This window comes from Lates calcarifer, linkage group LG24 (genome assembly GCF_001640805.2).
Source record: "Lates calcarifer isolate ASB-BC8 linkage group LG24, TLL_Latcal_v3, whole genome shotgun sequence".
In the NCBI taxonomy this organism is placed as follows: Eukaryota; Metazoa; Chordata; class Actinopteri; family Centropomidae; genus Lates; species Lates calcarifer.
In genome coordinates this window covers 7,983,054-8,010,514 of record NC_066856.1, presented here as the reverse complement: position 1 = coordinate 8,010,514, position 27,461 = coordinate 7,983,054, and the positions used below count along the sequence as shown (strand labels likewise).

Genomic DNA, 27,461 nt, shown 5'->3' with positions numbered 1-27,461 from the left:
AAAAAATGTTTGATGACAGGGAAGAGACGGAGAGAGGACGAAAGAGAGAGAGAAAGCGAGGGAGAGAGTGGAAGGGATTAATATGGAGGGGAAGAATAGACAGGCTGCTTTAATAGACACAAAAATCCCAACGGGGGGAAGTACAGAGGAATTTTGTGTTTAGACTGAGCGAGGGAGAAAACACTTCAAGCGTTGGACGAATGCCTACACCTACCAACCCATCATCGCTGTCAAGCCTCCTCCACCTGCAGAAGCGCGATGGAGAGGGAGAGATGGAGTGATGGATGCATGCCGGAGAAGTGTTTCTAAATTGAGTCAGCACCCCTAGAATGCGTCAGAGTTATTTTATCATGACTCGGTGAAAAAAATTGGATCGACTCTGCAGATCACAAGTAGGGGGTCTATGATCAAAACCGCAGTGTTTCCCAGGGTGAAAATAAGTGATGAAATAAATAATGAGATGGCCAAACACCTATTTTTACATGGTAGAAAGCAGTGGTTGGCCACACAGCAAATAACTGTTGTGGGACTTCTTGACAATGGCTACAATCAGCACTATGTCATCGATGATTTTTTAGCCGGGGTAGAATCCGTGAACACAAGCATGCTGCTATGCACACAGTCTACTCTAATGGTGACTGAGCAGTTGCACTGGAACAGAGGATGGGTTAAAGGCCTTGCTCAAGGGCACTACAGTGGTGGCGGCTAAGGAGGGACTTTCAAATGCTGCTGTTTCAAATCATCCAGACTTATCCTGACAGTCTGGGGATTGAAGCAATGACCTTCCAGTGACAAGCCTGCTTCTGGGCATCTTGCATTACTGAACCCAAACTGCTGACCTGTATTTAGTTTAATGCTCTTGTGATCTTGCAGTTGTGAATACAGCTTTTTGGAGGTTGTTGACTTTCTTGCAATATGTGTTTTCTCCCTCTCCGTCCTAGTACAATATTGACAGTGACTTTGCTTTTTTAAGGGCCTCAGTGGAGAATTGAAATGAAACACATTTCAATGTGATTTGAGAGTTCTTCCTTTTAAGCCAAAAAGCAGCGTTAAATCTCATGGAAGCAAAAGGAGACCAGTAACCTCCAAGGAGGCAAAAGGTTAAATCTACAATATATATTATAAAGAGTGAGCCTACTGTACATAGGCTTTTGAAAAAGACTGCATGCTGGTTCTTTAAAATCTTCTTGTGCTGCTGCTTCTTTGTCCTTATGTAGGGTTTGGCAACACACCTGTGAGTCAGTCTCGAAAGAGAAATTTTGATTGAGAACAATATTGGCTTGAGTTCTTGGCATATGTGGATATGAGTGTGAGTGGGCATTTAAGGCTTTTATTTTAGTAAACACACTTCCACAGGGATGTATTGTGAGATGACTGTTGACATGCAGATGACTTTGTATCTCCGCAGCAAACGTATGACTTTCCTTACACTTTTTTTTTACATCAGGTTTACTTTTGCAGAGGTTCAATTTTTATTTAATAAAGCAGTCCCCTCTTTCTTTGCATCTATCTGTTTTCTCCTATACTTCTGTTCTCCCACCTTCAGCTTTATTTTAGTTCTGTGGTCATTACTGAATCCCGCTGGGTCCAATAACAAGCGCTGGACGCATGATTTCCTGCAAGCAACTCAGCTGAAAGGTCAAGATCCCTCTCCTGCACAACAACTCTACATCTCACTGACCTTAACATCTGCGACCACGTGGAAGATTGAGCTTTGTGAAAAGACAGTAGTGGCGGGGAAGATGTACAGCTGCTTGAAATTAATGTCTGCTGTGAATGTTAATGGAAAAAAAAGCCAATTAACGAAAATGTACATTTATCTGAGTGTAGAGTTGATAGTGCTGAGTTCATGCAAGACTGCGCTGAAGTCCGAGGGAAAATAAAATCTTAGTAGCACTGGTCTGGTGAGGGTAGTTATATTGATAGCACTGTGCTACACATGTAAGTAAGATACTCACACTGAGCTGTACCCAGAGATCCATATAGAGAAAATTTGCCTTAACTGGAATACAGACAGAGCTGTATATTTGGTTTATATATTTGGTCTGAAGCTAAAAATTTGATTTAAAAAAAAGATTTTACAAAAGATCACACAAATCAACAAGACTTTTTTTTGGCCATAACAGCTGAAACACCTGCAAGCATTAGTATCACTGACAAAAAACTGTTTTTAGATTAATTTCAGTACATATTAAGATAAAGATCATATATATGATATTTATGGTCATATATGTACTTAGTTTCTACCTGCGTACCATTAGGTCAGTTGATAGAGTATGGTTGGGCTGTGCTGTCAAGTATGAGCTAGAGGAGAGGAGAGGTGAAGCGAGGCGTGGGGAGGAGAGAAGATATACAGTAATTTTGCTGGTGTGACATTTTCCCATAATCCCTCCGAAATGCCGCCAGTGTCAGGAGAGGCAGAGAGGTGGTGGGAGGAGGAGAGATGGAAAGCATCTATTGCTAAACTTTTGTTGAGTACGAAGCAGTTGAAACATCATATATTGACCTTTTTTTTTTTTTTACCCCCCCAACCCTGGAGATTAGTATGTCTTGCTGAATAGGGGCATCTGCATGTGCATGCATGTTCCTGTGTATGTGTGTAAAAGGTTTGATGGATGTTAATCGAAGAAATGTTAGTGGCAGTAATTACCATAAAAAACAATAACACAATGATTGGATCAAAAGAACATGACAGATTCATTACCGACTGCACACATCACATACCCACACACACACACACACACACACACACACAGAAACACACAAAATGAGAAAACATGGCTCAAGCACTGAAACAGTGAACACAGCAATTAAGTCCATGCTTTCTATTTGGATTCATTCTTTCATATCATGCCATTGTTAGCCTTCGCCTCTATTTTTGGGTATGTGTGAATCTGATCTATATGCCAATTTCTTTTCCATCCATCCATCATCTATACTGCGGGGAACATCCTGGCCAGGTCACCAGTCTATCACAAGGCTGACGTATAGAGGCAGTTTAGCATTACCAATTAACCTTACCTGCGTATCTTTGGACTGTAGGAGAAGGTGTGGAGGAAGGCCACACCTGTCCTACCTGTATACCATTACTGAATGATAATATATGTGTAAGTGTGTGTGTGTGTGTGTAACTACCAAATGGCTACCTAATTCATATTTATCTTTCTGTCTGTCTTTGGTCTATCCTTTTATCTCTCAGGCCTGAGATTTAGGATGACGCTCACCGCAGCAGAGAAGTAGGCAGATGCACAACGTTGTTATCATCCCAAGGTCACACACACGCACACACACAACACGTACAAACAGATAGGCCACCTCAGAAAAGGAAAATAACTACAATGGGCAATTTACCCAGAACAGCCAGGGATGATGGCCAGGGCGCGCACGCGCACACACACACACACACCACACACACACACACACACACACACACCACACACACAGCTGTGCCTCAGGGCCAAGGCTCTGGCAATGCATCATTACCCTCCCTTGGAGGTGATTCCATATCCCAGCATGCATTTCTCATGTGGAGAGGAAATTACCCCTGGGCCGTGCTGAGAGCCAATAGAGTGTGTCCTCTCCCCTCTATCTTTCTCTCTCTCTTCCTTCCTTTCTCTTTCTTTAAATCCCTCGCTCATCCCATGACTGGGTCTCTCACTCCCTTGCTGTCCTCCCTCTCTCACTCCGTCTCCCTAAGTCACCCAGTTACTAACTCATCCTTTTATCCTCCTCATTTTTCTCTCATTGCCAATTTGTTTGTCTCCTCCTCTTCCCATTTTGTACATCTGACGTAGAACACAGATTAATAACAAAGCACAAAAAGGTACTGACCGACTCCCTTTCTGTCCCGCCCTCTGTCTTTTAGTCAAGCAGTTGTTCGTGGTGAGGTTAAAGATCTGAGTTACCCTTCTGTTATCCCCTGCAGGCAGAGTGCAGACAGCGTGTCCCTAATGTATCCTTTATTAATCTATCTCATTACCAAGAGATCCATATACATCAACTATAAAGAAATAAATAATATAAAATAAATGCAATATTTACAAAGCAAAGCATGGTTGCATTCTTAATAGAGTCACTGTTGCAAAGAAGCGGCTAAATTGTCATGTCAGCATTTTCTTCTCTTGGTAGAAGATGTTTTTAAAAATATCAGTCTGGGAGCGGGATAAATCATTTGAGATTCACCTGCGAAAGGACAAATATGCTGCCTTTGTAACAAAGAGCAACAGATGCAACAGGCCTGTGTAATAGTAAACATAGAAGATTTAAGATTCACCTTTTATTATGTATTATATTTAATAACTAGTTATTTATGATCAATGTAATCCAAGGAAAGAAGAAAGGAAATGAAGGAAATACGACATGGTTTCTAGGGTGCACTATGTGTGCACAGTGGTTACAGAGTTAGAGCAAGTGGTGCACATGTGATAGTCTCACCCTCTCTCCTTGTCCCTCTCCATGGTGCTGAAATTTTCAAACCAAGCGTGTCTTTGTGTCTCTGTCCATGGTGCAGAACTATGCCACTTCTGTCTCTCTCTCTTACTTTCTCACACATATTCAAACACATGGAACAAACTAAATGAAATGCATATCAGTTCATTCATTTCTATGACATTCTATCAATCAGAATATGCTAAATTATGCACTTGGCAGGCCGGACACCGTCTCTCATCATCTGTGTGTTACAACCAGACTATTAATATCTTAATGTATACAGTTGATATTTGTGTAACAATCTTAAATTAAAGAATAGATTCAAATACAGGGATCACTCAGGAGAGTGACCAGGAGAGAATTCAAAAACCAGAGCCTTTACTTCAAAGTCAGAGGTCACACACAAGAAGTCAGTGGAGCATGCAGTGCAGGCAAGGAGCAGGCAGCAGGGAAAAAGTCATACATAAGGAATACTCAACTAGAAGCTGGAAAGCTTGACCAACTGGTAGTGCAAAGATAATCCGGGAACTGAAAGTGGGGAAAACTAGGGTATGAAATGAAGCCAGGAAGTAAAACAACCATGAACACATAGGACGAGTGATTTCAAAATGAAACAGGAAATAACTACAGAGTCCAGGCAAAATGCCATAATTTGAAACACTGTGCAAATTTTCCCTCAGAACTTATGGTAAAGGGTAGAAAAGCAAAGCCTTTTCATAATATAACCTAGACGCTTTAATTAAATATCTTCAAGGTATAATATGTAACCTTTCTGCATTAAAATGGGCAAAAAAATGACTAGATTTCTGTTGTATATTTTGTTGATTTGTGTTCATACATTATGCCAAATGTTTCCAGCAATTTTCAAACCCAGAGAAACCAGTAATTTTAATCAAGGCAACGGTCTGTTTCATTTGGTTGTCAATCAATGGCATCATATGCCATTTGTGTTATGATTATTGGCCAGAAGCTGTCAAAACTGACAGTTTATCCAGTTTTAAATCACATTTCACTTTCAGATTTTGGTCGCTTTTAACTATATATGTTAACTGGATGAAGGATTTTAATCATCAGACGTCTGTATAATAAGTTATCAGAGAAACAAGCTGAGGAAATATCAGCGGCAGCTCAGCTTGCAGCCCCTCTGAGATGTCCTGTGTCCGCTGAACCACATCGGAGAAATTCAGATTTTTAATGTGGAACTGCTTTATTCAGTGTTTTTATCAGATTTTATCACCAGGTCTGTTTGTTATGGAGAGGAGGAGACGTCTGCAAATACTTCAAAAATCTCCTAAATGATTGACACTGAGGGAATCATAACTGAGAGAAGCTGGTGCAATGGTGGTGAAGGCAACAATTTCCATGATTCCATGCTACTTCACAACATCAACAATAAACTGTTTCGGTTGAGAGGCCACTAGTAGCAGCAAATTACATGCTGTGGATTCAATGTCTCTTTGACAAGCTGTGTAACATCAGATCATATTCTTCCATGTGTACAGCACAGACATTATAACCTGCCACTTATCACTGTTGCTGCTTGGATTAGTTTCTGCCAAATCTAACTATATAACCATTTGCTGTGAATGGTTAATTTCTTTACACAAGTGTTTTGACAGAACTGTATATGTTGGGTCACAGCCAAAAGCACAAGCACAAGCACAGGTGCTGCCAAAGGGTTTTTTTTTGTGAGTGGTGGTAAAACTGCAAGGACTAATTCATCAAAAAAGTGTCAAGACAACCAAGAGTTACAAAGCAAGTTACATATGCAACATAATAGTGTGCACTGCCCAGCAAGAACAGTACTGAAAATGGAGAGCACTGTATTATATTCAGGATCTGGGACTTGCCCAATGGCCACAGCAGAGATCTACTCCAAGTAAACATTATCTGCTTCCAGTTTACACAATAGAAATTCCCAGGTGCATCCTACGGTAAACTGGGTACTGAAGACATGAGTGGGTCTTACTTTCGCTTAAGTGAGTATAGGGTCCCCTGTCTAAATATAATCCTATTGTCAAGACCTACTACACAATGTGCACGCGCACATGCGCGCGCGTACACACACACACACACACACACATACATACACAGGCTGCCAGTGCCTCAATTTCCATTTAAAGTAGGTATCCCGTCTGTTAGAGTTATACATAAACCATATGTATCCAGCAGAGCAATGCACTTACACAAACAGACAATAGTCGCAAGAAGGGAACACAAGCACTCTGCTTCTCTTTCATGCATGTGAGCATAAATAAACATTGGCACTACTGACCAAACACACACAACACAGACCCACACACACTCACAAACATGCACAGAGTCACTGCTGACCATTACAGATTTCCCATAAATAGAGCAATGTGTTCTGGCTGTGAGCCAACAAACACTGACAATAAATAGGGAGCGCTGACAACGGCACGTCACACCAGATCACATCATATCAAAGTACTGTAAATAGCAATTTCATGTCAGCAGCTCTATTGTATCTAATGAATAATGGAGGCACATGGGGTATTTCTTTTACCTTTACCTGTACAATGTTCATATCTATTGTTGCAGTGATGCGGCTCTGGATTATGGTTTGCTTGAGATGTAAGGTCTGTATGTGTGTGGTATCACCTAAACACAAAATTGGAAACAATCTTCATTCAATTATAACAAAAGATTTGTAACCTCAAACATCTAACACTACAACTACTATTGTTAGGTGAATACATTTTGGATTGGTGGAGAAAATGCAAATGAGAGGAGTTTGATTTATCTTATCCTGAGTTAAGTGCTGTGTCTCCATTTCAGGTTGGTTGGCTGATGAGATAAGTCAAGCACATTCAAGTTCAAACAATACCGCAGGCTCGTTTTTGATCACAATGTTACAACTTTCCTTCTTTTTTTCTTCTTGTCAATTCTCATTTCTAGACCATGAATTCTCCTCATTTACACTACTCTTGTTTGTATGATGTTTTTGCCCTCTACACGCTTTGTAACAATAACCATTGGCCCCCGTCTCCTTGGTCCCCAACTCCCATCCTCCCTTAGCTAATGTTCATCTCTCTCTCCCTCCAGTCCTTACTCACAAACCCACACTATGTGTGCCATCATTCCCTCCCTCCTTTCGTTTTCCTCTTTCTTTGATCCCTCAAGGTATGTCTCCCTTATTCCCTACACAAATGTCTCTCTGCGCTTTCTACCTTCACTTAAGATTCTTTCCTTTATTTGTTCCTTTTTCATTTCATTGGTTTTGCCTTGCATTCTTAAAATCCCTTCTTTTATTGGTTTTGCAGGTCTGAGCTCAATCATTTTCATCTTCATCTTGCTCTCTACATTGTTTTTAATATTCAGTTAAACCAGGAAACTTAGAGGGGGTGAGAATCTCCCCCTCTAAATCTTCCACAGAGAAGCACACAAGCAAAACAATGAAGGGCAACACTTATCTACATTATACCCTGCCCTTCTCCACACTTCTGCTCCATCTTTCTTCTATTTTTTTTACCTCCCTCCATCTTGATCTTAATCGATCTACCACCCTCCATTTTTCCCCTTTCTACCAAATTCCCCTCCTCCCTTTATATGTATTTCCTACCCTCTTCTCTTCATCTGCCTCCTTTCTTTCCTTCCCCCTTCTCCTCTGCTGTGTTCATCTTCCCTCCCTCCCTTTAGATTCATTTCCCAAGTCCCTCCTTCTATCCCTCCTCCCTCCCCTTATCTATCTTATCTCCCTCTCTTTCTCCCCTTCTCTCCTCACTCCCATCCATTAGCGGTTATTGAGTTTTCTTTTTGTGTCGCTGTCCTCACCTCTGCTCTATCCTGCTCACTCTTCTGCGACTGTAATAGTCCCTAACTGTGTAACTGGCTGCCATGCACCCACATAAACACATGCACATAATACAGTAATGCACATACGTTTGGCATAGAACATGCTTATGATTTTATATATATATATATATATAATATATATATATATGTACAGTCTCCTCCTAGGCACACAATACATGCTTCCACACATGCACAATAACACACACAGACATAACCCATGCCCTCACTCAGAGTGTTTCTTGTCTCTAATAGCTGCTAACTCATTTAGCACTTCATGTTAGCTCAGCTAGATCCAATTACAGCAAGAGAGAGAGTGAAGTTTGAGTAGGAGGCCATTTAACCTCATGGCAAAGAGAAATGTAACACATAGCTGTGATTCATTGATATCAAGTAGAGTAACAGATCACATATCTAGCAAGGTTTTATGAAAAGAAAATTTAGGGACCCTCTGAAAAACTTCCAATGACAAAATTTACGACGACGTCAAACACCAAGTATTTGTCAGTATAAACAAAATGTATCTCATGGCCCTGAAAACTCAGAAAAGCTAATGTCAGCTATAACCTAACCACATATGACAGGTGTGAGTTTTGATAATGACTGAAACTGAGGCATTTAAGCACTCCCCCCCCCCCCCCCCCATATTGTAGACAGTGTCTTTTTTGATTATAAAGCAGCTATAAATACTGTGTAAGTATCAAAACAGTCCCACAAGCCCACAAGTGTCTCAAAACAAGACATCAGGACTTCTGTAACACTGTGATGTCACAACCCTGACCTGGACCCACTAACCTTTTTCTCAGGCAATAGAGAGGTTGTGTTGTTATGTGAATGAAGAAGGGAGGAGATGTAGACCTATGCTGAGGTGGTTTGGAGTTCATGGCTAGGCTAAATTGAAAGCAAACGCCACGCTGAGTCTAAAGCATTTTCACACCATCAGGCTCCAGCTAGTACAGTATCTGAATTTTAAAATAGTCATGAATAACTTTGTAACTTTTAATTGAACAAGGTTTTATTGAACTCTGTAAGGCAGCATTCAACACACAAAAGAGCTCTAAAAATACAGTGTACATTTCTGTAATAGAGGTTGAGGAGACAGACTGCACTTTAATCTTTTTACTGTCTAAAATAAAGTGCAAAAGCACGAAAAATATATTTCTGGTTCTATGCACATGCAGTATATGAAGCTCGAAGCAGTAAGGGAAATACAGTTATCTCTTATGTACGCGTATGTGTGTTTTATTATTATTACTCCTATGGGCCAATAATAAACACTTCTTGAAAGTACAGTAGATATAATAGTTTCTGTATGTTTGAGTGTGTTTGTGAGCTAAATTTACTCCCTAAACCAGATTCTACATTTTCCACATCCTGAGCCTGGGTATTAAAGGTTAAGAAACAGATTTATAAAAATAGGCAGACACACTACATAAATGCCACATTTCATCCTGTACACTGCTTTTTAATGAAAACACACCATTTGGCATTCCACGGGGCAATAATTCATGCAACACAGTGTTCAGAGTGTTTTGTGGTTGTAATTGTTTAGTAGCTTTTTGCTTTGTTTTTTGTTGTTATGTTTTGTTCAGAACTTATATCAGTTCCATCAATTCAAAGTAAAAGTAAAGGCCAAACATTTATAACCGGATCTCCATACAGCACAGTATTAAATGGCAGCAAATGAATTGACAAAAACAAAATTTGATCCCGCCCAGCTACGTAAATTTGAAGGACTAATGAGCATTCAAAATTCAAAATCTTTTTTCCCTATGCAGTATATTGCTGTAATCAGTTTTCATATCAATAGCCAAACTTCTGAGTGCGCACTGTACTCTGTATGTGTGTGTGTGTGTATCTTCTTCCGCAATGTATGAGATTATTCCTTATCTTTGTACTCCCTTCTTGCTTCTTTTCACAGTGTCTCTTTGGGAAACTTATTTCTACCACCTGTTGCAACTGTTTGTGTTGTTGTTGTTGTTGTGACTAATGTAAAACTGTAGACAGACCTTATAGAAAACAGAACATATATTACTGCTTTACCTCTCACTGAATTCAGGAAGAATTCTCTGTGTTTATACAAGAAAAAACAAGAAAGTGTGGAAAACACACTGCAGCAGACTGCAAACAAAAAAGACTTGACAAACTTGGAACGAATATGAAAAAAAAAACAAAAAACAAAAAAGGCGAAATGGTCCTCCCTGAGTTTGCATCACTGTTTATTTTATAGTCAATAACTGACCAAATTTAGGAGTTCTGTTTCATTTGCAAACCTAAATCCATACTATAAATATTTTTTTCTAAGTGGGAACATTAGAGATAATTTGTGTTTGTGCTAAAAAATGTCTTATTATTAATGAAACATTCAAGTTCAGACTGAGGGGTCTTGAGAAGTATTTTGCTCATCTGACTGCGTACGTCATTTCTCTCTCTCTATTTTCTCTGCCATTGTTTTAAATCCCTTTCTCCTACCCTTCTCCTACCTTATTCTTTTATCTCATTCGCACTGTCTTTCTAACATTCTTTCTCTCTCTCTTGCTTACTCCCTCTGCCTCCCCCTCCTGTGATTGACAGCTGCTGCTGGGACTTGATCCACACACGTCTCAGTCCCTTTCGCTCTCTAATTAAAGGAATTATACATCAAGAGTCCTTGTGAAATATATATAAATAAAGAGTAAGAGTGAGCTTTGCTTAATTGCAGAGACAAGAGGATGGAAGTGATCACAGCCCAGTAGGACTCTTTTACACACAGCTTGACACTGAGGGAAACGAAACAGAGCTTCTGAAGAATCCGGCGTGTGACTGGAGCAACATTGTCTTTTATTAGTTTTTTTTTTTTTCTTTACACATATGAGGTAACTCTACATTGGACCAGCTCTGATGGAAATAAGGCTCTATTGTGACCATTAGCACTGCGTGAGAAGAAATGCCACAGCATCCTCATTTATTACCTCTGCATTGGCTCAGCAGGTGTCCAGAGCAGAGGGCTCAGACAAAAGTTCTGTCTCAATTTTTGTCTCAAAGCAATGCAATATCTTCCACCACCTGACTGAGTGGACCAATGAAGTTGTTAAGGTAAACATGATAAACCTGCTGTTTACCTCACAATTGTCTAGACGGCGGATAAAACGATTGATGTCGACGTGAACTTTTGAGAGTTGTAAAATCCCTCTTCATAGCATCATAAATCATTGTGTAGTGTTTTGGTATCTGATAAGCCTTCACACTTATGAATGTAGTAGTTAAATCTGCCTTCCTGCATTGTACTTCATCCTCACACTAGCATCTAAGCACCCCCACCAACGCAGCCCCTCGCATATTGTTAATGGAATGCTGTTTTCGATCTGAGGAAGAGGGTGAGTGGTACCTGTGACTAAGCCTGCTAGTTACTCTTGAACATTCTCTGTATTGCTATACCAACATTATCATTAGAAAAAAAAATATGTGTGTAGCAGATATCTTCTTACAACAAAAACAAATTGTGAATTTTAATTCCTTACAATTTCCTCTGTTGCACCAAGCACCAACACATGACTGGAAGGTTTGCAAGATATGAATTGTGTGTATGTGGGTGAGATGTGATTATGGATAAGCACCCACAATCAAATAATGGAGTCCCATAAGTTGCACAAAGAAAAATCAGCTGGACAGCTTTACTATGACCATGACTGAAATATTGATCTATGAATGGATGTCAGTATGTATTGTCAGTATTGTCCCAGCTGACAAAACAATTCTTATTCAAAGGATTAAAACGAGGTACTGTAGATTAGGGTTAATGTTACGTTAAGCCTCCAAGGAATGAATGTAAACCAATCCTCATAGATTGTTTATCACTCTTTCCCTAGCCCCATGAACTTTCACACATTGTGAACCAATGAACCCCACAAAACACAGATATTCATGCACACACACACATCAGAGCCCACACACTCCTTTCATCCTACCTTGGGTCTTTCTGAATCGAATCGATGGAAGGTGAACGCTGCAGGCTGCCTTCGGGCGGCAGGGCTGGTCCAGACTTGCTGTAGGGCGATTCCACCACTGAGGGGCAGTACTGCAGGGTGCGGTAGGGGTCTGCCACATAGGGGTCTGAGCCATACACGTCTCCGCCTCCACCACCTCCGCTTGAGGTGTAGCCTGGCCCCACTGTGGCATAGTTGTTAGTCCCGCCTCGGCTGTAGTTTCCTGTCCCTGTGCCGTGACTTCCTGTGCGCTGTAAAGGGGCGGAGTCGACACCAGGGGAGGAGGGAGCTATGGTAGGAAAGTAGGGACAGAGGATATAACTTAGGACTTGGTCATGGACACGCTGGGTCAGGTCTGCAGGGCAGACAAGGGGATAGAAGAAGGAGAGGAAAGAATGGCAAGGAGAGGACAAAGGGAAATGAGAGGAGGAGACAGGATGACAAGATGGTAAAAAAAAAAAAAACAGAGACAGAAGAGGAGAGAAGAGAAGAGAAGAGAAGAGGCAGGTAGACAGAAGCAGAGATGAACAGGTTATTGGGAGAAGACGAGCGTGTCTCCATATGGATGGATAAATATTGGCCACATGCCCAGGATTAACAACAACAAATGTTCAACAGAGGGAAAGAGGAAAAAGAGAAAAATATTGACAGAAGTTGTGTAGACAGAAGTTTAAGATCATATTAATGACTGCTGAAAAGAATATCTGAAAAAACATAAAATACATGGAGTTATCTACTGCAGTCAACTACATTGATATTTCAAAACCAAAAAAAGTTTAGGTCGCAACAAACTAAAAAATCATGTAAACTTCATAGAAAACAGGCTTTTTTCAGGGAGCAATTGAAGTAAATTTGAAAGTTAATGTAAACAACTCCAACAGGTGTCCCAACTTACTACTACTGATTACTTACAAGCTGCACAAAGACAGTGCTGGACCACACACTGTTACTACACACCCTGATGCAGTACTGGACAATACTGCACTGCAGAAAGTAGTTCTGTATATTGCTGTAAGAATGGTGAGAGAAAGGCAAGTAACAAAGGAAGACAGACCGGTTGGTCAGGGGATATTTTGTCATAGTTACTGTATGAATTCTTGAGGTCACAATGACCTTGTCCTTCATCCTTGAATATGGTGAATGTTTGTGCCAAATTTGAAGAACTGCCTCAAGGTGTTCCTGAGATGCAGTGTTCAAGAGAAAGGGATGGACGGACGGACAACCCAAAAACACAATGCCTCCGGCAATGGCTGCGGCCAAGGCGGAGGCATAAAAAGACAGTAGTCTTCAAATGATGGAAGTCCAGCACTGTCTCCAGACTTTCACCCCATGGAGCTCATTTTAGATGAACTGAAGAAAAGATAAAAGCTAAGCAACAAATTGGTGGGAACCTTTGCAACAGTGTCAGAATGAACTTTCTGAATAATATTTGATTTAACTTGTAGAAAGTCTCAAGTGTGTTCAGCTGCTGGATGTGTCAAAAATGTGTTAAATTTAGTTCAAACAAGAGATTAAAATCTCCATAAAACCAGTTTGTTATATGCTTTAATTTCAGAAACACTTGACACTGAGTCAATGAAACAGCTGAAAAAAATGGGGTGTTCTAAAACTTTTGACCAGGAGTGTATATTTTGTTCCATATTCCTTTTGAGTGCATCTGATTTTTTTCAGACAAACAATGATAAAATTGTTTCAAAGTGACCTCAGCTGATAGAAATGCTTCACATCAGCAGTAGCTATAGTTCTATTCTAATGTGAAGTACAGTAGCTTAGGTAAAAAAACAAACACAAAAAAACTTTCACTTCCCATAACACTGAGGGTGAACACTGTTAGCTTTGTCATTCAGTGACTCATTAGCCTCTCATTCCCATGCAATGAATGGAAACTCATTTTGCAGGTAGCTAGAGGACAATTACAGAAACTTTTTCTGTACAATGAGACATCTGCCTGGTGAGCAATAAGGACAAAAAAATAAATAATAATACATAAAATGAAAATAAATAAAACACCAAGCTATCTCTCTTTAGAGTGAGATTGAAATTGAATGGGGATTTGCTCAAGGATGTGAGCAGCCTGCCGGGGCACAGTAGCTGTCACCTTACTTCCCCATTGTGTTGGGAGTGGCGGGTCGGTGATATATCAAGGTGTTAATGCGAGTCTGGGGGCCTTGTTTCTCTGGCTGTAAAAACACTCAGACAGAAGGTATGAGGGGGGGAGCCGATCCCATCTGTCATTAGAGCCAAGGTATTTGTACACAGAAACATGCATGCACACACATGCAAATACACCATAAATGTGTTCTTCGGGGAGTATACAATAAATCACAGAGCCCTGAAATCAATATGTGGCCATGTGATTGACTAGGGCTTTAACACGGGCCAATGAGCCTCCTCTTACACAGAGAATTAGCCTTTAAAACTGTGTCTGGATGGGAAAATGCACACAAACTATAACACATGCTCAGCATACACACACGGTCCAGAGCACAAGCACTCCCATGCATCTTATATTCAGGGACGAGAGGGAACACATATAAATGCATGCATTTACACATTATATAAGCCCCCGCACTAAATTAACAAAAGCATAGAGGCTGTGTGAATGCGAGTGTGTGTGCTGAGGTTGAGTCTCTCATCATTATGTGACCAACAAACTTGCTCTTTAGCGCTGTCTTGAGTGGTGGCATTTACTTGACCTTCACAATCCTCTCATTCCTTTCTTTTTCACCTCTCCCGGTCTCTTGCTCACACACACACACGTGTGGTACATGAGACAGATTAAACCAATCCTCAACAATCACTTTCCAAAGCTCTTATTTAAATTCTTCGCACCAAGTCTGGTAAACTCCATTAGTTGGCCCACCAGAGGCACAAGGAACCTTTTAGATGATGTAACCACATTAGCATATTTTTATTTCCTAACTCTAAAATCAGGTTAACAAAAATCCTTTGCCAGCCAGACAGTGAAAAATTCAAGATTCAGACTCTGCCATGCAATGCCCATGAGGCTAAAGGCTGTGTGAGCTCTTCTACTGATGCCCCAAATTTGACAAAGATCCAAAGAATTAGGCAGGGAAAGAGAAACAGTGAGCGAGCCTGGGAAACAGAGAGAAGTAGCTGAGGGATGGGGCTGCAGTTTTGAGAAGAGCCAAACCAGAGAGGAGAGGGAGGAAACAAGAGGCAATGGAGGGAAAGACAGTAGAGCCGCACAGAACAGAGGGTATAGGAGGGTAATGAAGCAGAGTCACTCTCATCAGAAGTAAATCCCAGTCTTTCCACTCTTTAAATGGTGTCTGTAGTGTGTCTGTCTTTCTGAACGTCTCATTAGTAGCCGAAGCTTCAGGCTACCAGTGCTTGCCATCAGTACCAGTGTGCACTCACCGAGAGGCCTGACACCCAAATAGGATGAACCTCAGAGCAAAAGAGCTGGTGGGAGAACAAGTGTAAAGAGGAGAGAAGGAAAACACACAAAAAATGTCTTGTCAAATTATTTCTATAGCCTGTGCTGTGACCACTGAATAGGGATGTCCTTGGGAAGAGATTGAAAAAGGAGGGTTGAAAAGGAAGAGAGCACAAATAATAGAGATGGTAGGGAACATAACAAAAGAACTTAAAGAAATCCCCCCCAAAAAGGTGTCCTGCCAAATTACTGTTTTAGCCTGTCCTTTTGTTTTCACATTCTGTTACTTTGTATTCAGCTTCTCCATGTCTCTTCATGCATTCCATTTTCTTCTTCACTCAATCTTTCTGTCTACTCTCCCTGTCTTCTTCTCCTGCTTTAAGTAAATGGAGTGTTGCTGAATTTATCATGCTGGGCTCTGACTGATGACTTGACCTTTGGAGCCAATACTGCCTGGCAAAAATCAACATGTGGATGCCTGTTTATGCATGCATGTGTGTCTTTGTGTATGCATGTCTGTGAGTCTGTGTGTGTGTGTGTGTATCCTTGTAATCCTGTCCTTGTGAGAACCAGGTTTTAGACTTTTGTAGCAATGACGGTTTTTGAGCAGCTTTCAAGTGAGTGTGTCGATTGGGACCTTAAGTTAAAGCATGCAAGCTGAAAGTTAAGTGTTAGGTTCAGGGTTATGGGATGAACATGGAGATGAAAGAGCCTCACAAATATAGTAAGACAAACCTATGCATGCATGAGTGTGTGTCTATCATGAATTTGCTTAAGACCAGCATGACACAAACTCACCGTGCTGTTTCATGAAATATTAAACAAATCATGAAATGTGCCGCGTGTGTACAAACAACACACACACACACGAGTGCGCTCCACAAGCACTTCTCACACCTGACACTCTGGTGGCGTGAAATTGTGTTTGAGAGGAAATAAGAGGGCGGGTGTGTCTTTGTATTCCCTTGCTTCGGCGCAGAGTAAACAAATCGCGGCTGTGCTCCTGCTGGCAGATTAGCGACGGGAAAGGAAACTCTATTAGTCATTTGACACAGTGATACCTCTGCAATTAGCCAGCCGGCTGAGGGGCCGGCTAGCTTACAGCGGGGCTGACTTTTTCTTTGCGCTGCTGAGACAGGGGAGCCCCCGTTGAATGTACATGAGATGGAGGAAAACAGGGAGGGAGGGAGAGAGAGAGGGGTAAGAAAACTACAGGGGGATCAAACCAATCCTCTGAGCTTTCCATGTCCATCCTCCCTTCTCATTCTTTCATCTCTGCCTCAGTTTCTTTCAATCCTACTCTGTCTCTGTCACTCTTTGTCTCATCACTCCCTTGCCCTTTTCTCTTCTTTCTTTTATTTCTTTCTGTCTCGCCACAGATCTGTCCCTCTCTGTCCATACCTCCATTCATCTTTTTTTCCTCACCCATCGCTTTTGAAATCGTTGTCTTGCCCTCCTTCTCTTGCTATAGTTCATTCCCTCTCTGCTTCCATTTTTTTTGTCTGCCATCCTTTCTTCATCATTCATTCATTTCATGTTTTTCTGTCCCTTTCTTCGCCCCCCACCCCTCCTTCCCAACACCCTTTCTCTTCCTATCTCCCTCTATTGTGGTTGTAGGAGACTATGTGATCAGAGCTGAGGACATGTCCTTTCTCTTGACACGCTTCAGCGCTCAGCACGATTACACAAAACCCCTCAGTACAGTCTCTATCTCTCTCACATACACACACACACACACACATGCATAAGCACACAAACATGGATTTCTAAATATGCAAGTGATTGACATGGACTAAACATGCTTCCCTGTAACCTATCTTTTTCTAATGCTTTGAGGTCATGCAACAGCATGCACACACAACTTTACCTACAGCAGCCATGGGTGAAGAACACACACACACATATACAAAACATACACACATACAACACACAGCTTGGACGTGGAGGAGAGCAAGGATTAGTTTCTCCCTCCGTTTATCCCTGGGAGAGCCTTCTGGCCAACACACAACTCTTGATGTTCCTGAGCTAGAAGCACTGGAGGATGTGCGCACACACACACACACACACACACACACACACACACACACACAAACAAATGCCCTTCTTTGCACTTTCAGTATCAAGTATACAGCATTTTACAGTGTGGGAGCTGTAGGACACTTGTCTCCATGAGTCAAGGTCCCATGTCTTTCTCTGAGAATGCCACTTAGACACAGCAGGGCCTCCAGGCCAGTGGCTGCTGCTAAATGTTCATGTTGTGAAAGGACAATGGTGAAAGTCAAAAAAAGATTATTATTTTTTTTTCCTTTCCAAGTCAAAGGTGCTCCATTTATACACGTCCACTGCTGTACAGTGACACACTGGTGTATGGGAGAAAAATTTAAATAAAATAAGCAAGATTGTTTACTGAGGTCGGCAAGCTGGCAATGTAGTTTGCTGCTACGGTTGGGCGATATGTTAAAATTTTACAACCAGCCACAGTTAGTCCAATCAAAGAAAATCTGGAATAGTATGCCTTTAAATTAGCAAAATACCACCGAAATGCCACCGAAAAAGAACAAAAAAGACAAACACCAGCAGCCAAGCAGCCAATCACAGATAGCCAGTATATAACAAACAGTTTTTATTTCAAATTTTTTCCAAATTTCTTTTATATTTTGTCTCAATGCCTTCTACGTCTAATATTGTCATATTGTTGTTAATGGGTGCCATGCAAATGAACTTACCTTACCTTACATTAGCATAATGTCGCTGTTGCTAAGAAAATGTGCAGAATCTGCTAGCCTCCGCATCATATTTCTAATATTGCCTGGTGCCTGTAGCACAGATCTGCAGGAGGACACTGTATTTGTAGCATACAGAGACCTAGAACTCCATGGGAAAGTAGGTATTTTTAATATTCTCAGCATTGACCAATAGTTGAAAATATGTGGACAAACTAGACAGTACTAATCATTGCTATTTGCTCAGAGTAACTACACAAAGCCACCATGAGCCACCATATTTAGTCCATGTCCTCCCTGCATGAACACAAAATAAATGGTCTGCACTTTGCATTTCCCTTCTGTTGACGTGGGTTTCCTCCAGGTGCTTCTTTCTCTATGCAGGTTAGGTGGATTGGACCCCTTTAATCACCCAGGTGCAACATCAATTTCCTTTCCCACGTGTACCCTGCCTCTCGCCCACTGTGTGCTGAAAGAAGCTCCAGCTTGAATAGGATAAGTGGATCAGATAATAAAACTTGATCACGACTTACTGATATACCACATTTGAGTTTGATTCAGACTAAACAACGTAGGGCGAGTGAAACAGTTTAATGAGAAATAGGCCAAAATGTGCTTTTCAAACCTTGATAATTCTTGATAATAAACATGTTACCATTGTGATGCCACCATGTAAATACATGTATTGACAATATGGGGACAAAAAGCGAACAGGGTTAATAAACACATATAGAGCAATAAACTATGAATCAATGAATTATTAAAATGTGCTTTAAACAGCAGATGTGAACATTTCTTTCCATTTGATGAAGACAGTCACTGCTGTTTTTGTGCTGATTTCAAATTTATCTGTGTGGTCTCTGAGGACAAAAACAAATGAATGTTTCTTTCTACAGTTATGAATTCATTATTGCTGATAAAACAGAGAATATGCTAATCATGTAAACTGAGACAGCATGGGACACAAGTAGGATGTGTGAATGTGTGTGCTTTTCTGTGCATACCCTATGCATGTGTTTGCGACATGGTTATGAATAGTATTTGTGTGTGTGTACTTAAGAATACAGACTTTCTGCCTGTGTGTAGAGTGTATGTTTGTGAGAGCGTGGTGTGGGGTGACTAACAACAACTTAACATTATACCTACATTTAGGAAGTGCCATATGTTTTCGCAAGGGAAGGATTTTATGCTGATCTGTAGAGTAAGTCAGATGCTTTGAGCTGGTAATTAAAACTTTCTGAGGCTTCAGCAAAAACTCAATGTAGATATTGTTTAAGTTTCAGCCACTGTATATGCCACATTCCCAACTCACAACTGAGTTGTTGGCCATTAAAGGTGCTATATGTAAGCTTTCTATGCCGACAAATGAGGTTTCTTGCCAGTAGCGGGTGGTGGTGATGTTCACTTGGCAAGAGCTTAAGCCATTGTTGCATTTACAATACAAGGGGTGGGTTATGATACACCCCTCTGAGCAGAGTCACCTCTTAAGGGCAGACTGGACGTTACAATACTCCAATCACAAAGAGACGCGATGGGCAGGCCAGCCAGGCCAGAGCTAGCTGTTTAGCATTCTAACTTCAGCAGAAGAAAAGAAGTGATAGAAATAGAGGCATAACAAGAGTTGACATTGTTGTTACTTTCCACCACTGGAAACAGCTTTTGGTGAGTAAAAGTATGAAGTTTGCAGTGCTGGGCTGGTAGGTAAACAGCTGTTAATGCTAATGCTCACTAGGTTGCAATAGCAAAAACTTACATATAGCTCCTTTAAATTGATTGATATTGTAGGCTATATTTGGATTTTCTGTCAGAGTTCAGCTCATCTGTTTGAAAAAAGGTAACGTAAGAGAAATTTCATCTGAAAATGCAATAAATCAATTCTGCTCCCTTTCTCCCCTCTTTCCTTAATCCCCTTTTCTTTCCTTTCTCAATTAAACTTAAGATTCTTTCAAAAGATGAATGACAGTCATACACTTGGCATTTAACCAGCACAAATATTCTCACAGCAGAGTAAACAGAGTAACATCTAATAAGTTAGTTCAAATTCATGACTCTTTCTTTACTGGTGTTCAAAAGACAGTAGGTTCATTAAAAAGACCAGCAGGATCAGAGGCCGAGCTGAAATTGATCCTAGCCAAACAAACCTAATCTAACCTAGCGACAGACAGAGCCTGGTGAGTGACACACTTAAGTGACTGGGGAGATGCTTAAGCCAAAAGGTCTAACAATGCTGCACTGCTTTAGAATCCTGCACTGAGGTTTCATCAGGCCCTAATTGGAGAGAAAAAAAAAAAAAAGGTGATTGAGATCCACTGAAACCATTAAATTTCCAACACAACACTGAAACCAATCAGCCAATGATAAAGTTATTGTTAAGGTTTGTAATTAGTATATAATAGTTAATATGACTCTAACTCTACCACCACTTGTGCAGCCATAGAAATAAATCTCAAATGTACTTCCTTCTATTACATCCAGAAACCATGAAACCATGACAACTCAGACCTGATATTTACTTAAGAGTATTTAACAAATTAAAGGAAATAGCATCTGCATTATTTGGCAAAATTTGGTTATGCTTTTTCACATCTTAGAGTCAATTAATCTTTGTATGCAGATTAATTTAGACATAACTATAGGAACTGCCATTATTATGCTCTTTGGACTAATGCCATACAGCGACATCACGATATATACATTTTATGAAAATTCATCTAAGCATACAATGTGTTGTGACATGTAACTAAAAGCTGTAGAAGAATATGTATGGATGTATACATGTGGATCTGTCTGTCTTAAATCTCCATCAATATAACTGTGTAAAACACACACACACACACACACACACACACACACACACACACACACACACACATATACAGTGGCAATGCTTAGTATTTCTAAACCACACTTGGACACTGGAGGACATGTGCCAGATGAAAGTGAGCTCCTCTTCTTTCTCCTCTTTCTTTTCAGGGATCTGTCATTTTCTTTATTTAAGATGTGCCCTGAACTTTTCCTGCCTGCTGGTTAGAAGATGCACGGTAACGGCACTCTCTCTCCAGTACTCTTTGTCTTCAGCCATGCCTCCCTCCACTGTTGGGCTTATTTTCTCTCTCTCATCTCTCTCCTCCATCACTCTCTCTGTTCTGTCCCCCTCATTAGGATATCAGATCTCATTACAGAGGGAGCACAGCAGATTTAAAGGAGAAAGCAGAATGGTTTAATGGTTTGATGCAAAGCCTTCCTCATATTTCTTTCTGGCCTTTTTACTGTGCATGTGCGTGTGTGGACATTCAAACTGGCAAAAAGGGACCTGCGCTATACAGCTGCATCTTCAAGCAAAAGTAACCTTGCTTTGATTTTGAGAAACACGCACACACACACTGTTGCGCTTATGTACAGGTTGATCCCTTGTCCTGGGAACTGCATGAATTTAACTGCAGAAACCTAATGAGGAAGTGTGTGGATAAAAGTGGGTTTACATTTTCTGTTACTCTTACACCACAGCCTTATATGGAATCAGTGTGTAAGAGTATATGGACATAATTTCAAGTATCAAAAATAAGAATTTGAGAGAATAAAAGTCACTGAAGTAATAAAAAAAGGTCATCTCAAAAGTACAACTTGCAAACAAATTATTTGTGCAATCATGTGAACTACTGTTCTTTTACTTTTTTGGTTCTATGCCATTCTGTTTACAGTTCCCTCTGCTTTTGCTGTGATGAGACTCTTGCCCTCACTGTCAGCTTTGTGGTTACACTGCCAACTCTCTTGTTTGCGCTGCCTGACTTCTTTCTTTCTCTTCTTTGGGCATTCGCTATTAACTAGCTAACTTTAGGAATCCAGTAGTGACTAGTAGTGCGCTGTAGTATTGATCAAATATGTCAAATAGTATGCATATCTGGCAAAATTGAAACTTACATTGTACTGAACATTGTCCAGAGCACTGAACTGTCACTCAGTAAATTAGCCAATAGAGGTACACCCCTGAAAAAAACAGCTTGTGAGAGAGGTCTGTGTCAGAACTGCAAACAAAAAAGTCAGGCAGCGCAAACAAGAGAGTTGGAAATGGAACTACAAAACTGATAGTGAGGCCAAAAGTCTGATCAGTGGGAAGGAAGCAGAAGAAACTGTAAACAGGACATATTATCAAAAAAAGTAAAAGACCATCAGTATACACGATTACACAAATAATTTGTTTCCTAATTGGAAGCTTTACTTTTGAGATAACTTTTTTGATTCAGTGAGTTTCATTCACTCAAAACCTTACGTTTGTTTCTTATTTAAGAAGTTGCAAATCTGATTCCATAGCCTTACTACATTCGTCCAAAAACACAAAAAAACACACACACCATGTGACCAAAAACAACATCATTCATCTACAAAAATCCAGAGAGGAGTCAGAAGACAGAACAAGGCAACTGAAACTGTGACAGTAGCTGTACTGCAACAAACTAAAAATATATCCCTAAACCTCAAGGAGTATGCCAAGAATTTACATAGACATGAAATGAAAGCCAGCCTCTGGACTCATTAAATTTCACTTACGTAAATGCAGTGTGCATATAGCTTCTTCAAAACGCATGATAGCTACATGTGTGAATATGTATCCTGAAAAAACTCTCAGTGACGCAATTATCATATCAGAATAGGATGACCTAAATCAAAGTTTAGAATGACCATCACTATGCCACAAAATGCAAATTCCCACCATTCTTTTTTTCCCACACCTCAGTATCATTTGGTTATCTGGCTCTGTTAATGGCTGAGAATATATAACCTTGTTCTTTCCATGGCTTGGTGTTTACTGATTGTTGAAGAATTTGTGTCTGTCTCCTCCAAAGATACTGCAGGGAGCAATGTTAAACTACATAACACCCCTTATCAGCAGCAATAGCTCAACCTGGCTACTAGATGCACTTGACAAATAGCCATGGCAGTCTACCCATTCTCACTGCCGCCACCAGAGCTACATGCAGGCCTGATGTTAAGCTATTAAAGAGAAAAAGTGCCACATCCATTTAGAGTCACTGTTATTCCCAGTGGTTACTGTCATTAATACAGGCCAAGATAGCTTTCATGACATAAGGACGGAAGGTACAAAGACAAAAAAATGTAAGAACAAAGGCAAGAGAGGAGGGCAGAAGAAGAAGAGAATGAGGAGGGAAGGTCAGAGGAAAGGAGAGCAAAGAAGAAGAGAGGACAGCATGAAAGAAGGCAAGGGGAAAGCAAAAGATTTCACTGACATGCATGCTGTGAATTAGTGGAGACTATGATAGATGAGATAAAGGGGGAAATGAAACAAAAGAGAAACAAAAAGAAAATAATAAGAAGCAGATGTTATAAAGAGAAAAGAGAGAGCAAGAATAATGCAGGGAGACTGTAAAAAAAAAAAAAAAGAAAGAAAGAAAGGGGAGGCATAGCAACAAAAAGTGTAGGCCGGTTTCAAAAAACACACAGTGTCATTTTGGATAAATAAACAAATGTGTAAACTACATCCTGAGGCTTTCTTTTCTTGCTACAATTCTTCATTGTACCAGAATGCATGTGTGCTCTGGAGACGCTGTGACCATGCAGGAATTATCGCTTGAAATAGGCCACATTAACCTGCAGTCCTCTGGGGCGCTGGCCTGGTTTAATCCAAGAATGAAACACTGCACGTCACTGCCTACACACATGCACAGTGCAAAAACACACCAATACAGACTCATATTTGCACAATAATACCATGCTCTCCGTGAATGTATGGATGGATGGATGGATGGATAGATGGATAGATAGATAGATAGATAGATAGATAGATAGATAGATAGATAGATAGATAGATAGATAGATAGATAGATAGAAAAATAGACCCATCACCATCACCACATGTGGTGAAAATGCTGTTAATCTACCACTCAGGCCAACAATGGATGTAGAAGTGAACTGAGCTGTGAAGAGTAGGTAGCAGTGGAAACTGAGCAGACAGACAGGTTAACCAATTGACAGTGTTCTAAACCGGACCTGACTGAATTGTCAAGTGTGTTGTCAAACTGCTGACCACTGTGCTGCGAGAGAATGTCAGCAGACTTCCCAAGACTACAGGTTGTTTGTTGGGTGTTCTGACTAGATGGAGGCGGTTTAGAATTTCCAGTGTGAGAAGACACAAATAAGAAATTCCTCAAAATCTAAAATAAATCCTCAGCTAGAGGCACCACTGTTAAAACACAAACCAAGTGCTGGTGACTATGTATTGAGAGTAGATGACTGAGCTGAAGAAAAGGAAACACAATTTCCACTATTTACATATATATATAATGTATAAACCATATAAACCAAATGCACCAAATTGGATTTAATGTGGAATATAGTCTTGACCCCACTATGTGTCTGCTTTATGTGCTTCCTCCTCATGCCCTGTTTGCTCCCTGTCCCCATTTCTCTCCACTTGAATATCTGTCCTAAAATAGGTCAGGAAACTGTCACTATAAAAACCAGTGCATGTACAATTCTCATCACTTCAATTGTTTTTGTTGTATCTCGCGGCCACCTCTTCATAGCTAAGCGTCCAGTTAAGTAATGCGATGGCCCATGCACTCAGTGAAAACTGTGAGCTTCATTTGACTGCAAGTGCCTTGTTTAAACTGGGCAAGAATTAGCCTGTGCACCATAGATAGACCAACTGACTACAGCCTTGCAAATTTCAGAGTGAAGCACCCACAACAATGTCTCCCTTCTCTTTCTAGCCATTGACTTATACCATTAATTACACTGATCCATGCCAGCTTAATGAACCAATAATGTGAGCCTGCCATTGCCAAGAAAAGGCACTATGACATAATTAATGACTTATCGCCCTTATCAGTTCATTATGTGCTATCACGCTGTGCATTATGAATCCTGATTAAACAACCTCCTAGTCACTGCACATGCTATTCACATGACTTTTAAAACATGCTGCGATTAAGGCCAAGCTTTAGTTTGACGGGCCAGTGAATTCGAGGTGCTGTTCATCTTTGCTGTGTTGATTCACCACTGTAGTAATATGGGCCAAGTGGGGGTAAATGTGTGCATGCAATGAAAAGGGATCGTGCTGATACACTCTGTTATAAGATTTAGCTTAAACAAAATGAGACAATCTATTAAAATACTGTATCATAGCAGAAGCGTATTGTAAACCTCAAGTGTTGCAATTAAATGTACACGGTCTAATCCACAGTCTATTGATTTTTGTAGCTGCAGTGCAAATTTCCTTTGTGAGTTTTCCTATAACCATCTATTGAAACTACAAATACAAGGCGCAGTAAATTATAGATAACAGTGGATCCTTTCTGTACGCTTCTGAAGCACACTTATTTAATTAATTCCTGCTTGCAACGACAATCCTATCGTTGTATACACTGTTCAGAATTCCACTGACAGTAATCTCACAAAATAAAAGCAAACCCAATGACCCCTTAACTCTGAAATGTGCTTCAAAAGCTACGCTCCATGCTTAAAGGCAATTCTCACTCCTTTCAAGTGAGTCAAACTGATCAACTCAAATGCTGGTCTAGAGTGGCATATTTACTGCTATGATTCTGACCCAAATGCTAATGATAGCTATTAAGGCTAGGCTGGTTAATGACATCGAGGGAGCTGTGAATGTGGCGTGACCGACTTGGGTGTTTTCATGTGGGTATGATACGGTAATGGGATTAACATGGCGTACCTAAACCCACATTGAGATAAGCTCAATGAGGCCCTATTAAAAAAACATTGCTGGCAACAATGAAGTTACAGGGAGAACGGGTGAGAATGAGTGCGTCTGACTGTGTGAGTTTGATCGAAAATGTGCCCAGTGTGATTTATTCTGAATTGGAAAAACATGAAGCACACAAAATGGGTACCTCTAAGTGAAAAACGGGTTGGTTTCCTTTTCCTATAATAAAATTCTTTACTTCCTATTACGTGTATTCTCCATTGGTTGGATGCAGGTGTTGGAAATGTGCAGGACTGGATACAGCACAAAGGAACATTCTCTTTGTTATATGCTATTTGAAACATACTTCACCAAACACCTCCCAGGCTTTGTGTGGAAATAAATAGTCCTGGTGGGCGCTGTTGCATCTATACATCATGCATACCTGAAACTGGGTGGCATGAGGTAAACGCATGCTGAGTGAATGACAAAGTGATGTAACTGAATTTAGTTCCTACTGAACACATTGTTTGTCTCCTCATACAAATGTTGCCCCAGCTCTGAGTTTGCATGAAGCCAAATCTTATCCATAATCTATAATCTTTGTTGTCTGTCTGCAGTGTCTGCAAGAGAGCGAGCGTTTGTCACAGTTTATGTAAAATATTCAAGAACTCAAGAGTGTGCCCAAGTTTTCAATTTAAAATACTGAGAAGTTGCAAGACAAGTTTTAGGTTTAAAACTACTAAAAAGTAAGACACAAATTAAGACACTCAGTTTGGTTAGTGTACAAACAGACAGCACATGAATAAAAATGCTAATGAGTTGTAACTTATTATACAAATACCGCAAGGGCCTTACCGGTGTTGTTACGATAGGGGCCTGTGTCCGGCCCCTGGCTCTGGCTAAGGCTCCTCATAGGGCCCTTGTTGTGGTAGACACGTTCTTCATAGATGGGATCTATGTGGTGCTCTGGGGACCCCAAGGGCCGAAGGGGCTCCTGACTGTGCTGACTACTGTAGGAACCACGAGAGCCTGGAGAAAAGAGAGAGGAAGAAGAAAAAAGATGTAAAGAGGACAAAGGGAGAGAGGATGAAGGAGAGGCAAATACAAGACAAGGCACAGGAAGTAAGGAGAAGAGGTACAGAGGAGATGGATTTTAGGAAGGTATAGAACAATGAAAGGAAAGGAGGAAGGTAAGATAAAGTACAATTTCAGGTGGAATGGGAAGGGAGAGATAGAAACTACACAGGATGGAGAGGGTGAAGCAAAATGCGAAGAGAATGTGAAAGGAAGAGAGGAAAAAGAACTAAATAAGTACAAAGGAGATGTGGCAGAAGGTGCATGGGTACCCAAGAAAGACGATGGAAATGAAAAGGAACAGGTGTGGAGATGAAGGGCGAAAGATGTTAACAGTGATGATGAGAAAAAAAAAAGAAAGGCAGGGCAAATAGAACTCACTCAACAAA

The 27,461-nt window shown here is 40.6% G+C and overlaps 1 protein-coding gene across 1 annotated transcript in view; it reads right to left on the bottom strand.

The window, feature by feature from the left end:
- The window catches only part of ctnnd2a (catenin (cadherin-associated protein), delta 2a), a 286,657-nt gene that overhangs the window by 101,667 nt on the left and 157,529 nt on the right, over positions 1-27,461 (bottom strand). Inside the window, 2 exon segments of the mRNA XM_051067006.1 lie at positions 12,192-12,498; positions 26,854-27,027. Coding sequence (XP_050922963.1) covers positions 12,192-12,498; positions 26,854-27,027 — 481 coding nt within the window.